The 13,349-nt window shown below is 35.8% G+C and overlaps 1 protein-coding gene across 1 annotated transcript in view; it reads left to right on the top strand.

The window, feature by feature from the left end:
• The window catches only part of PPFIA2 (PTPRF interacting protein alpha 2), a 105,034-nt gene that overhangs the window by 33,226 nt on the left and 58,459 nt on the right, over window positions 1–13,349 (top strand). The window contains exons 5-7 of the mRNA XM_057377135.1: window positions 9,387–9,608; window positions 10,658–10,804; window positions 12,587–12,721. Coding sequence (XP_057233118.1) covers window positions 9,387–9,608; window positions 10,658–10,804; window positions 12,587–12,721 — 504 coding nt within the window. The remainder of the gene's footprint in view (window positions 1–9,386; window positions 9,609–10,657; window positions 10,805–12,586; window positions 12,722–13,349) is intronic.

The raw sequence follows: 13,349 nt of genomic DNA, 5'->3' as shown, positions 1-13,349 counted from the left end.
TACAATGATAGCATAGCGTTTGGCAGACAGCTGAAATGAGTATTGCATCTCTAATTGTGCATTTTTGTATAATGCCATATGATGAACAGTGGCATAAATCATACTTATAAAAAATAGCTGTCATCATTACTTATTTTATAGGCAATCCAATTTAAAGTGGTGCTCTTGCACTGCAAGCATTAATTTTTCACATTGTGCAGTTTGTGTGTAATTTTTTTGAGTAATCTATGTGGTTGAGAAACACAATGATCAAATGCTGTTCAGCTACTTTCCCCTCTTTGCAAAATGTTACTCACAGACACATCTGTGAAATTTTGATAAACAGTGAATACCCCACTCACTTCTGCTTTTAAATACAACCACACTGTTTAGCTGAAAATCTCTATTTTTCCACTTGCTTTGCAAGCTGTGTCTTCTGATTTGAGCCATTGGGTTCATTGCTTGCAAGCAAAACTAAGTGGAAATAAGATTATCCATCCTTTAAGAAATCTGCATATTTAAACACTAATGAGAGGAATGAAATCCAACATAATATATTATTTTTAATTTTTTTATTGAATGTTTCTAGAATATTATGTCCAGAAAACTTCTATGCTTCCTAATCAAAACAAGTTGGTTTTTAAGCTGAAATAAAGCTTAAAGCTGAAATAAAGGGTTGAACTTAATAGGTTTTGCTGCTTATAGTAATGAGAGCATACTTGTCAGGGTGTTAAGAGGAAGCTGTATTGACCCCAAGTCAACCTGTGCATTCGAATTCACATTCTCTTCATTGGCTGCTCTCTGCCTTTCTACATTTAATGGCCCTCATCAATTACTTATTATTTAGGCAAGAGAAACTTAAAAGCTGGCAAATACAGAAAGTTGCAGAGGCCAACTTGCACAAAGAGAAAAGCTTTAAAGGACTCTAAAAATTGTTTCAAAGAACACCTGACAGAGATCACCTGCTATGGAAATTAAGGTGCAACAATTTCTGTTACCAGATATTCTTCTACTTAGATCTGTCACCACCTGCTGACACCCAGATGCTTCACTAATCGCTAAGGACAATAACCTGTTTTCCCCACAAGCAAAGGCCAGGAAAGACAGAACTCCCAGTGAATAAAGTGCCCATTGGGAAGCCGTAGCTAGGAGACCTGCAACGGTGGGACTGAACAGCCAAGAATAAGACACTATGAATAAGTAGTTTGTTTTCAAATATACTCATTATTTCCTACTGATATTTGTTTCAGCTTCCATAAGAACCATGAAAGTTGAATTATTCAGTCAAACAATATTTTCAGAAATTATTATATGCAAATTGGGAAGCACTGAAGTTGCTTTGGAAAACTGGATCTTCTCATGCTTGTATACCTTCTGATGCTTGTCCACCATTACACTATCCCTTTCAGCTTAATTATATTTTGCTTATTTCTGTCTCATAATGGACAATGTTCCTAAATTCTGTGCCAGGTATTTGAATTCAAATATATAAAAAATCATTGCAATAATTCTTCTGAATTTATTGGAGTTTTATCAGAGATTAATTAGCCTTAGGAATGACTTTTTTATCCCAAAAGATGCCATGGATGTATGAAAAGTATCCTGCTTGACAAATCCACTTCAGCATGGATTCGTGTTACACTGAAGGCACAAAAGCTAAGTATTTAAGTGCAGTTTTCACTTGGAAGCACATTAGTCCTACCCATGATAAGGGCAGTTCTACAAACAGAAATTGGTAATTTCCTTCAGAACAATACCAGAATCAAATGGAAACAGATACATATGCTAGGATAGGTAAAAGAGCCTGATATTTCAGGTGCAATGAAGACCAGATGTTACATTTTATGAGGAACTCAGAGCCATATATAATTGCTTTTTCAAGAACTAAGCAGCTGGGTGTATTTTGCTTTATTATATACCTCAGGCTGTTGCATTTAGCTTATTTAAGAATCATGTTCTTTCTTCTTACTCATAGAACTAACACATTGCAATAATTAAATATTCAAAATTAAATCAGTAAGTTGTGAATACAAAAATCTGTGAAAACATTGACAACAATTGTAGACATTGCATCCTGTAGGAGTAAAAGGTGTTTTGCCAAGAAAAACAGTGGGCTAAAATGTTCAAATTGCAAATCAAATACTATTAATAAAAGTAGCAAGTGTCTCTTAGAGAATCATCAGAACCTGTTCTGGTTTTGGACTTGATTACTTTTTGATTTTCTGATGTATATCTTTGTATGATTAACAAAAACTGCACAAAACTTCCATTTTCAGTTTTTACAAGAGGAAGTTTGTGTCTCATGCACTACTTTGTTTTGAATGAATAAATAAAAAAAAATCTTTACTGTCAGCTGGCAGCATAGTGAAATGGCAGAGAAAGAAAAGAAGAAAGCATCGTTTAAAACAAGGACTTAGTGATGAATAAGCACCAACTGTCAAAGGGCTTTTTTTAACTTAGAGAAAGTTTGCTGTGAGGATATTTTGTTTACCTGAGTGCAGTCAGAATGCAAGATGTATAAAACAATGTGTGAGTGATGTATAAAAATAGTGAGAGATGTGATTCTTGGCCCCAAGCGTGTACATTCTAAATTAGAGAAATAATACACTTCAGACACAAAATACTTTTGATAAGCTGATGATGGGTTTGTTTACAAGCAGTGCAGATATCTTTCTGGTTTTCTAGTAATCTCTTTTTGGATTAACATTGATAAAGCTAATTAAAGAAGCATGTGCTGAGGGGAATTAATGAAGATTGATGGCTTGACACACCTGGGGAGGGGAGGGATATTGAGTGAGAGGAAACATGGATAAAAGCTGCAGCTGGGATAAGGAGCCTTCATGCTTGAAAGGAGTAAGTCTAGGAGGGTAATGTAATATTCTTTTAGAAAGAGTCTTGGCCAATATTTTGTAAGTAATGTTCTGCTTAATAGTTTAGTATGTCTTTATGACTATGAATACTCAGTTTGACACTACAGCATAGGGAGCTGCATTACTTATGCATAGTTTAAATGATAAATCGATAGACTTCTCAATTCTTTATTTTTTCAAGAAGTCAGTTCTTTGCCTATTTCATATAGATTGCCTTTCAGTAATGCAATTTTCTTTTGCATTTCACCTAATAGGAACCCCTATAACCCTATTAAGCTTGTTGAACACAGCTTTAAAAGGGGAGTTTTGCAGGGGAATTTTACATTTCAGGTACTGTAATAGCTGACAGCATTTGCTGATTGACTTTTGCTGGATGATTTACTGCAAGGAGTTGCCAGGACAGTAATTTCTAATTGTAGAATGGGGAGACTACTGAACAAAAGGTGTTAGGCAAGGCAAATGAGGACAGAGTTTGTGTGTATAATTTGGACTGAACAGCTAAATAGCCCTTAAAATAAAGAGAATTACTGATCTCTCCTGTGTGAGAGCTCAGAAACTTTTAATAGTGTAAAAGAAAACACGGTAGGCATTTTGGAAGAGACCATCAACAAGAAAAAAAAAAAAAGCCCACCCATCAAGTGAATGCCTTCCCCTCACTCATTTTGAAAAATATTGCAAATGGGATGTGATCACAGGCATCAGAAAGACTAATAAGAGCTGAGAGCTGATCAGGAAACAGACATTCTTGATTTTTAAATTACTAATAAAACTAGGAGTCTTTTGGTGGCTTGGTAGAAGGAGGATGTTCAGAGAGAAAAGTGCTGGAGAAGATAGCTATTTTTGTATCAATACTGGGGTATGGGAGAAAAATTTCAGTTAATAGAATATTGTATTTAATAGCTGATTAGAGGTTGGAGACAATTTGGAGTAAATGAACAGGAGACCTCTAATGATCATGAGGTTCGTTCCTGACACAGACCAAAATGTGTGAAACAACCTAGAGAAGTAGAATAATTTTCAAGCACAGAGGCAATCAATCCTTTATAAATGATTGTGACAGCTTCCGTGTAATGCTGCTGGTTCTGGCACAGCTCTACACATTCTGGTTTGTGTGCCGGTTACATGGATGATGATCGTGCTGCTCTTGCTTGTTTAGCTGTCATTTGGGATTGGTCTGTTGCATAGCACTGCATCTCAGTATCAGATTCTTTTGAATGTTTTGCATGAGGCATTTGAATGGAATGGGGTGGAAGAGCTTTACTCTGTAGTAAAAAACATCCTTTGGTAGCTTATTTATTTGTTCTTACATCTCAAACAGCATCAGTGTTACTCTGCAGCATGGATTTTCTACTCTTGCTTTCATAAAATTAAGTGACCTGTATAAGTTAGCTTCCTTTAGTGATCATTTTACTTCATTTTTGGTATTTCTGCATTATAGAATTCAAACAAGTTTATTTGATTGGTGAAGTAAACTGTATTTCTGTCTCTCCCTTGGTGATATGGCCTTCATGACCAGCTTTTCTAAGTTGGAAGGAACATTTCTGCCATTATAGAGCTAAAAATAGTCTTTTTTTTTCCCTGGGATTTGGGACAAAATTTTCTACTTTTCCATGTGAGGACCATGGTGCAATGGGGATCATTGGTGCAATTAACTTGCCAGTACTCCTTTAAAAAATAATTTAGAGAGTGTCTTAGTAAAGAGTAGACATAAGGCACACAATTTGAGAGTTTAARAAAACAAAACCATAAACAAAAAAGGAGAATACACATGCACACAAAAACCCCAACCATGAATATGAATTGTAAAAGACGAGACTTCTGAATTTTTTTATTACTTTCAATTATTCAAAGGTACCTTATGGTTACAGCTTAATTTACATCTCTGACATCAAAATGCATCATGTGAATCACCTGTGCTTCTACTACCAAAACTAAGAGGCACAAATGAGGAATTCTGTGAAGACAATGAGTCCTGTCTCTGCAGCAGGTTGTTCAGATAACCCCATAAGATATGACAGATTTCCTTCTCACCACTCTCTGAGGTTAAATTCTAGCACAAAATACATCATTATTAATGGTGGTTAGTATTTAGACCAAATATTCTGTTTCAGATGTTTTATGACAGGAGAGAAAATATCATATGGGAGGTGCTTTTTGATGTTATTTGGATTTGCTTCTAAAAAATTAGGCTTTCATRTATTTTTTACCACATATGTAGTTGAATATAAGTTCTTCCTACAAAATGGAAAAGAACTTCRCTGTATAACTGGGACAATTTTACAATTTCTTTTGCTAACATCTGTAGACTGATGTCCCTACTTCTTTTTTTTTTTTTAAATTTTAATTTTACCACTTGCGTAACTCCAATCCGTCTCCCTTCAGTGTTATTTATTGCAAGGGCTGCTTGAAAGGACAGTATGAATTAGATTAACAAAGACTACAATATTCTGGATTAGTTTTATTTTATTTTACATCTCATGGTGTTCCTTTTGCTGTTCTTGGTTTTTGCTAGAAAACTAGTCTGCAGCTGGTTTTTTTTTTTCCTTTTATTATTTCATGGCAGAGAGAAGCAGCAATATAGGGGGGATTTATGGTTATTTGTAATGCTCCAATTTGCTGTCCTTCTCCCTGGTGACACTCCTATATGAGCAGCATATTACTGTGTCTTACTGCTGTGCTTACTGCTTACTGCTGTGCTTTTTTAGATCTTGAAAGAAAGAAAGTCAGACTCCAGGGATGTTGTTTTGCTTTTCATACTGTTCGGTGATAGGAAACAGTTACTTTCCTCTTCCATTTACACAGACCTTAAGAAACTAAAATTTTACTTTTGCCCCTTTCCTCACACAAACATTTCTTGTTTAATCCCTATTACCCCTTCATTCCTGTCTCTGCAGTGTGTCACCTGTTGCAGTTAGTACCATCCCTGTCAGCAGATTTACTTGATGATTATTCCATACTTTCTGTTTCTCCTTCTATCTTGTTTCCCTATATTGGGTGAGTGCAAAGACTTGCTTTATGAAAGAAGAGTATCTCTAAAACTCTTAGTAACTACCATGTTATTTATGCTAGATCAATTATTTATCTGGTGTGGTGATATGGTGATACAAAGAAAAAAAGAAAGAAAAAAAAAAGCCAACTTACAAAAACCCACAACAGGCATCCTCTTGCTGCTGCTCTTTCCCTCATTCTTTCCAGGAGAGCAGCAATGCAAGTGCTGCATTGCTGAGTAGAGATGTCATTGCTCACATACCTTTGTTTTGACCTAGCCCAAAAACAGGTGCCTTAAAATTCTCTTTGGCCTTTCAGTCTGACCCCAGCCAGCATTCTCATGTGGCTGAGAAAGCTGTGGGAAGAGGCAGGAGTGGAGGCCAGAGATCCTTACAGGGTGTGGAGCAGGGAGAGAGCACATACTGCAGCAGTGTGTACCTGCCAGGTCTGTAGAAAGCTGCACTTCTGCAGCATTGAAGTCTAAATAAATAAATGGGATAGAAACAGATGGACTATCTGTATTGGATAAACTAGTTAGCAAAAAATCTCTCAAAGCATTGAAGCATGCGAGCTATTTGCCACATTTCTTTCTTCGAGGAAAAATAGCCATTCTTCATAGGTTCTTTTAAGTGAATTAATTGAACAGAAGGAGTGTGTCCATATGTAGCTTTTTAATGACCRCTTTTGATGAACAGCATCATAAAATTTTTTGAAGACTTTATCTGGATGATTTACTGCTAAGACAGATCTAGGAACCATGTACATTTTTAGTTTTCTCTCCTAGAATGCCTTGACCACTTAGAAAAATTCTTTAACGTTCCTTCTTTAAAGATTTCCTAATTGTTTTGGATTATTTTCAGTACTTTCTTCTCCACCACCCCAACTAGTTTGATTCTATTTCTCCTATGTTTTGGGTATTTGGGGTAGTATAGGGATATGATAAGAATGTTGATCTTGAAAGTTTTTTTTTGCTCCTCTGAAAAGATTTCCTTTAGTGCTTCAGGTAATAATTACCACATATCTATTCTATTTCATTGTTTTAAACATTCAACTAATTGCTTATTTTAAAAGGATTATAATTCATGTAAAACAACAACATTGCAATTGGTTTATTAATTACAATCAATTGAAATTAATACACAGCATCAACAAGAAGAAATGCCTTGAATACAAGGAAAGAAAAAAATTCAACCAGATAAAATAAATTCAGCCAGAGAAAGAAAAAGAATTGAACAAGCAAGTAAAAGATGAGGGACATGGACATTATTCACAAAGCCCGTCATAGAGAAGATGCTGCAGTTCTGTCCCTCCAGTTTATTCCATTGGAAATTTCTCAGGAAAATTTCTCTGAAAAGAGCAGGGGCGGTTCCTGCTCTTTTCAGTAATTCAGAAAATGACTTTGAATCATCACCTATGATGGCACCAAAATGCCTTTGGCTTCTACTGACATATTTTCACATTCTTGTTCAAGCTATTTTCATGTAGGAGAGAGGGAAAATTATTACAATAACTGTTGGTAAAATCAGTCCTTAAAAGCTGAGGAATGTTATATTAGTTACTTCTTGAATTGATACTTAATGAATTTCTACCTGTATGTCGTGTACCCACATAATGGATGTATCATAAAATAATGGCAAGGTGTAAAGTGACCGAATATCAGTTCAAATCCCTAGGTAAACATTTAAAGTATGCTTCAAAATTCTAAAATGCCAGATTCTATACTGAGTTTTAAAAATTTGCTTTGTATCTTTAAAGAAATCTTTTGTTTTTGATCCTGATCTTACTAAGGAAAATTAAAATGTTGAAAGCTTTAATAAGTTGGAAATTGTAAATACCAACTAGCTCTATATATGAATACAGGAAAAAATTAGAGCAAAAGTGAATGATGATTAAAATTAAAGCACTTTGTCAAAAGAGTTAATCAAAGAATTGTGAGGGAAGCTAATACATGCATGCATGCATGCCTAATTGTCAATCACAACATTGGTTTAGTGGTGAGAGACAAGTTCTAACTGCAGTATTACTTGTCTTTCCAGAAATCTCAGATGCTAAGTACATCAGTAGAAGAAATTGTTTCAGAGTTAATTTATATGTAGTTTAGTTATTCATATCTTGAGGAAGAAAGTTTCATTAATGTAAAGAGAATACTTCTCTTGCAGTGACCATACTCCTAGATATCACAAGGTTGCATTTTCATAGTTACCAGGGTGTATGTCACACAAGGTACAAGAACACATGCCATTTATTGCATTTGATATTTTGTATTTGGCTTATTATAACCTTGCAGCATTCCTGGACTGCTCTTTACAGAGTTGTAGGGCAAATTCCATGCAAGATAAAATTTGCTAATCCGTGAAAACTGCTAAATTTGCTGTACGAGATTAAAAATGTAGAACAGATTATAATTGTCATAGATCAAACCTTTAAATTATCCTGAGTACTGTTGTGTTTGTGACTGCTGCATATTAATGGCATTTTGATTCAAGCAGACTGATTGAACACTTTCCAAACATCAAACTAAGTGTAAATAAGGTTTTAATTTGCTATGGTCATTTTACCATGATGTTGTGAAAGTAGTTCAGCAGCTACCATAAAATACCTAAAATATATTTAGCTAGTGTAAAGAATACAATTTTGGAACTGAGTTATTTGATGTCATGAGTTTTTGGAGTAATCTTATTCAATGTGAACAGTGGGACATATACATTGCTATGCACATTATCACCTGAAGGACAATAGGCACCTTTTAGGACCAATATTTCTGTATGATGCTTAAAAGTATAGTAACAGCAAAATTCTTGGTTCCTATGCTTGCTTCATAATATAAATTTAACCAATAAAATTGTACATGATCAAGAAAGTTAATGGGAGGTCAGGTGCGCCATACCAGCAAGTTCTGCTAATGAATACGTTTCTATCCTGAAATCATTTATTTGCAATATAAATCATATTGCTGAGATCATATTCTGAATACAGTGTGTGTTTTTTTTTTCTCCTTATAATTACATTCATACCGAGGCTTTCAGCAGCACATAAATTACTTCATCAGAACTTTCTTCTAATATAAATCAAACCAGTATGTTGCCTAGACTGAAAGCATTTTCTGGTACAGTGAGTTTGTGATTTATTGATGTTGTTTCCTGTCTTCAGCATGGCATATTTTGAAAATTACAGTAAGTTAAAATGCTGTGTAAGTTTAGCTAACTCCAATGAAATCAATTTGATATTTTTTACAAGTATTGTTGTAATCTGTACTAAAGTAGCCATAACGCCAGACTAAGTCTCTTTATGTATAGTGTTCTGCTCTTAATGCAACTGTTTACATCTCTCTGTGTCACTACATTCTGGAAGTCGCTACATTCTGGAATACATTGATATGAATTAATTTTTTGCTATTTTTTTGTAACTATACTTGTCTTTTCTACCATGGAAATGTGTCTTTCCTTCCTAGTTACTTTGGTAATTTTTAAAATAATTTTTGCTTTAGAAATTCTTTAGGTAGAGCCCACATTAAAAGATAATTAATCGATGTTATTTCTCCATTAACAGCGCCTATCAAATGGCTCAATAGACTCCAATGATGAAGCCAGTCAAGTTGTTGAACTTCAGGAACTACTGGAAAAGCAAAACTATGAAATGGCACAAATGAAGGAGCGTTTGGCTGCACTATCTTCCCGGGTGGGAGAGGTAGAGCAGGAAGCAGAGACCACAAGAAAGGAGCTCATTAAAACAGAGGAAATGAACACTAAATATCAGAGAGACATTAGAGAGGTAAGAAATTCACCACACTCACCTTGTATTTCTTGATTGTTGTTCCTGTGTTATCCACTACAAACTGATAGAGGCCAATATATATGGGCAGCAAAAGTTGCCACTGATGAAAGCCCTTAAACATAGGAGACAGAAAATTTAAATGAAGAAATAGTACTAGAAATTTATTCCTTTCTCTCAATAAATGAAGGTATAATTAATTTTTCCATCTCTTTCCTCCTCTTAAACTTGTGGTGTTTCTTAGTGTTCTCCAGCATATTGTGTCTTAGGCAGATGTTCTCAATATGTGTGCATCGTTGGCTTCTAGAATCTATTTTAGCATGTATTAGTTATCTTTCTGTTAGACTGCTTCCTACAATATAGTTATTTCATATGGATTTATGTATGTATGTGTCTGTATGTGCATTTGTATGCATATATTTCATCTGTTATTTCTAGTATTCTGGAAGAAATGTTCCTTAACAGTTTTGGATGTCTGGATAACCAGGGGCTGGACAAGCAGGGGCTCAGGTCCAGCCAGCATGGGTGTGTGAAAGGCAGGTCCTGCTTGACCAACCTGATCTCCTTCTATGACAAATTAACCCATTCAGTGGATGAGGGGAAGGCTGTGGATGTTATCTACATGAACTTTAGTAAAGCCTTTGACACCATCTGCCACATTCTTCAGGAGAAACCAGCTGCTGGTGGCTTGGACAGGTGCACCCTTTGCTGGGTGAAAAACTGCTGGGCCCAGAATGGGGCTGTGAACGGTGACACATCCAGTTGGTGACCAATCCCTGAGGTGTTCCCCAGGGCTCATTACCGAGGCCAGTCCTGTTCAATGTCTTTATTGATGATCTGGATGAGGGGATCAAAGGCACCCTCAATAAGTTCACAGATGACACCAAGTTAGTCTGGAGCGTGTATCTGCTGGAAGGTGGGAAGGCTCTGCACAGAGATCTGGATAGGCTGGATCCATGGGCCAACATCATGTTATAAAATGTAATCAGTAAGACGTGCATTATGTTTTAATTGCATGGTTCCTGATGGGGGTTTTTCTGTCACATCAGGCAATGGCACAAAAGGAAGATATGGAAGAAAGAATAACTACGCTGGAGAAGCGCTACCTCAGTGCTCAGAGAGAATCCACCTCCATACAYGACATGAACGATAAGCTAGAAAATGAACTGGCAAACAAGGAAGCCATCCTGCGTCAGGTGCTGTGCCTGCACTAGTCTGTTGTTTTCTTCTTACACAATGAAAAATAATGTCAATTTACTGTAAAATGTTTTCATTGGTTTCATCTGTTCAGTTTTAATCAACAGATCAGTTAATCTAAAAAATCCTAAATCGTTCAGGGTCTCTAAGTTTCATATCAGCCACTACACCTGTGAACAGTAATTTCAATGTGTCCATTCAATGTCAGAGAATAAGTGTATTTTTTGATAGAGTCTTGCATAAGTGCCCAGTCTTAATTCCTAAGTAGTGGAATATCTTTGCTTCTTAAGTAACGACTTTGGAATTTTATTTAAAAAAAATAGTCTGGGTTAAAAAAATTCCTTTCTGCAGGAAAGATCAAAATTTGCATACAATATATTCTAATGATTTTACGTCTTCTTAGTAGAATACACATACAATTTTATCAAGCTAAATGAACTGTGAATATGTTTTAAGAAATCTTACAACATGACTGTGCAGTTTTCCCTCCTGGTACTTTGTTTCCATGGTGATTCCAAATCTGGAATGTAAACTGGTTTGTAATTTGAAAAATGTGATATAAGCTGAAAGCAGACATGAAATTAGTATTATTCATAATGCATAATTCAAACCCAGCCTTACTAACTGACTCATTTTTTTCCCAGCTTTAAGCTATTCAAAGTTCAATATGGGAAATTAGGCTGTGTGGTATGATAATCTCTGCTTCTATAAGTGCTGATATATTTGCGCACACATGCACAGATCCCTCTGTATGTTTGTGTATATTTGTATTTGACTACCTCTTCAGGGAAATTAAACCATAAGAACTCAAACTCTCCAGCTTTTGCCAGCTTCCTTAGACTAATTTAAGAGGCATCTTCAATTGTCAGGGAAAAAAACCACCCAATGATGGAAAAGCAAGGTACTTGCATCTGAGTTCTTATTGCTGCCAATGTAAGTCATGCTGTGCTGCGGAGTTTTGCCTACTCAAAGCAGGAATCAAAACAACTATATGGTCAGATTTCAAGTTGATTTGCAGCATTGAGATGTGCAAAGCCCAGCTTTACATGTTTTTTGAAGTATAAGAGAAGAATCTACAATCATACTCCTTTTTAATTTTGTCTTTAACTGGATTGAACAAGAAAGCAGAAACCATTGAAAAATCTTAATTGTGTGGTGCATCTCAGTAGGCCAGAAAATGCTGCAGTTATAAAAAGCCCTCCTGTTTCTCTTTACTAGTAATCACAGAATAATCAATTTCACCTCTGGAAAATGAGATTTAATTGTAATGAATGAAATGTCAGTTTTAGCTTTTCATGATATAGGACTGCATTCACTCATAAAATTATGTTTGGCAATTTATTCAGGGAATTCCATCCTTTCAGAATTGTACTTATTTCCCATTTTAGCTCATATGTAAACTTTTATGTAAAAACCCCCTATATTTCCATTCAGAAAATTGTTATTTTACTGGCATAAGCACTATTATTTTGCTCAGATAAATACCACATCGATCAGTGGAGCTTTTTCATCTTAATTCATGTGATTTTATAACTCCTATTTATTCACCTTTGTGAGATCCTTGAGCCTCAAATAAGTAGTAAGACTGGCAGCCTACATTGTTCCATGCTTGAGTTAATACCTCTCCAGCAACCTCTCCCATGTTGTGGGGTATTTTGCCTGTTAGTGAGTTTTGCCATTGTTTCACTGATGCCTTAGAATCTGATACCTTGGAATGGGAAGAGAAATGCCTAATATTGATTTTTATTTTTTATACTTGTTTGTGTTTCTTTGGCCTTCAGTTGGAAGACAAAAACAGACAGCTACAAGAGCGTCTGGAGCTGGCAGAGCAGAAGCTGCAGCAGACGATGAGGAAAGCCGAAACCTTACCTGAAGTGGAGGCTGAACTGGCTCAGAGAATTGCAGCTTTGACTAAGGTACTGAGAAATAGGCTCACTTCAGCGGTCCCTTTGGTTGGGGTTGCAACCTGATTCCTCACCTCAAGGACAAGACAAAGGTAGCATCAAGTCCGCTTGGAAGAAGAAAATGTTTCCTGATAAGTATGTGCTCAAGAATGAGATCAGTGCTGTGTTTGTAGCTCTTAGAATTCTGGTGACAGGAAGAGTTATCTGTAAGTTAGCCCAGGCGATATTTACAAAGGAGTCATGTATTTCCAATACATTTGAGTATTACTTACTCTAGGAGGATTCATTTTACTGTGTAAGAGTTTCTAATTTAAGGGTTGATGGTGAGTGAAGTCCCTTTCCTACAGGTACTTAGTTCTTCTGGATGTTTTCATATACTATGTGTATGAGCAATACCTAGTTTTATTGCAATAAGTGCTATAAAATCAAATCCTGGTGGCAGGTGGGATCATTTGTGCAACACAAATGAAGGCACCTTGCAGTTCATGTTTACAAGGTTTGCTCTGAATGATTCTTTGTATCATATATCTGCAAAGAAAAATGTGAACCCCTGAGTGGATTTCAAACTGATTTTTTCTGATAAATTTATGACACGGCTTCTATCTTGCAGAAGAATAAGAAGATAAATTTTAGTCGCGTG

The sequence above is a fragment of the Malurus melanocephalus genome, unplaced genomic scaffold (assembly GCF_030028575.1).
Source record: "Malurus melanocephalus ecotype Western Australia unplaced genomic scaffold, MMel_1.1 scaffold_301, whole genome shotgun sequence".
Lineage (NCBI taxonomy): Eukaryota > Metazoa > Chordata > Aves > Passeriformes > Maluridae > Malurus > Malurus melanocephalus.
This window is presented reverse-complemented; position numbering and strand designations above follow the sequence as displayed.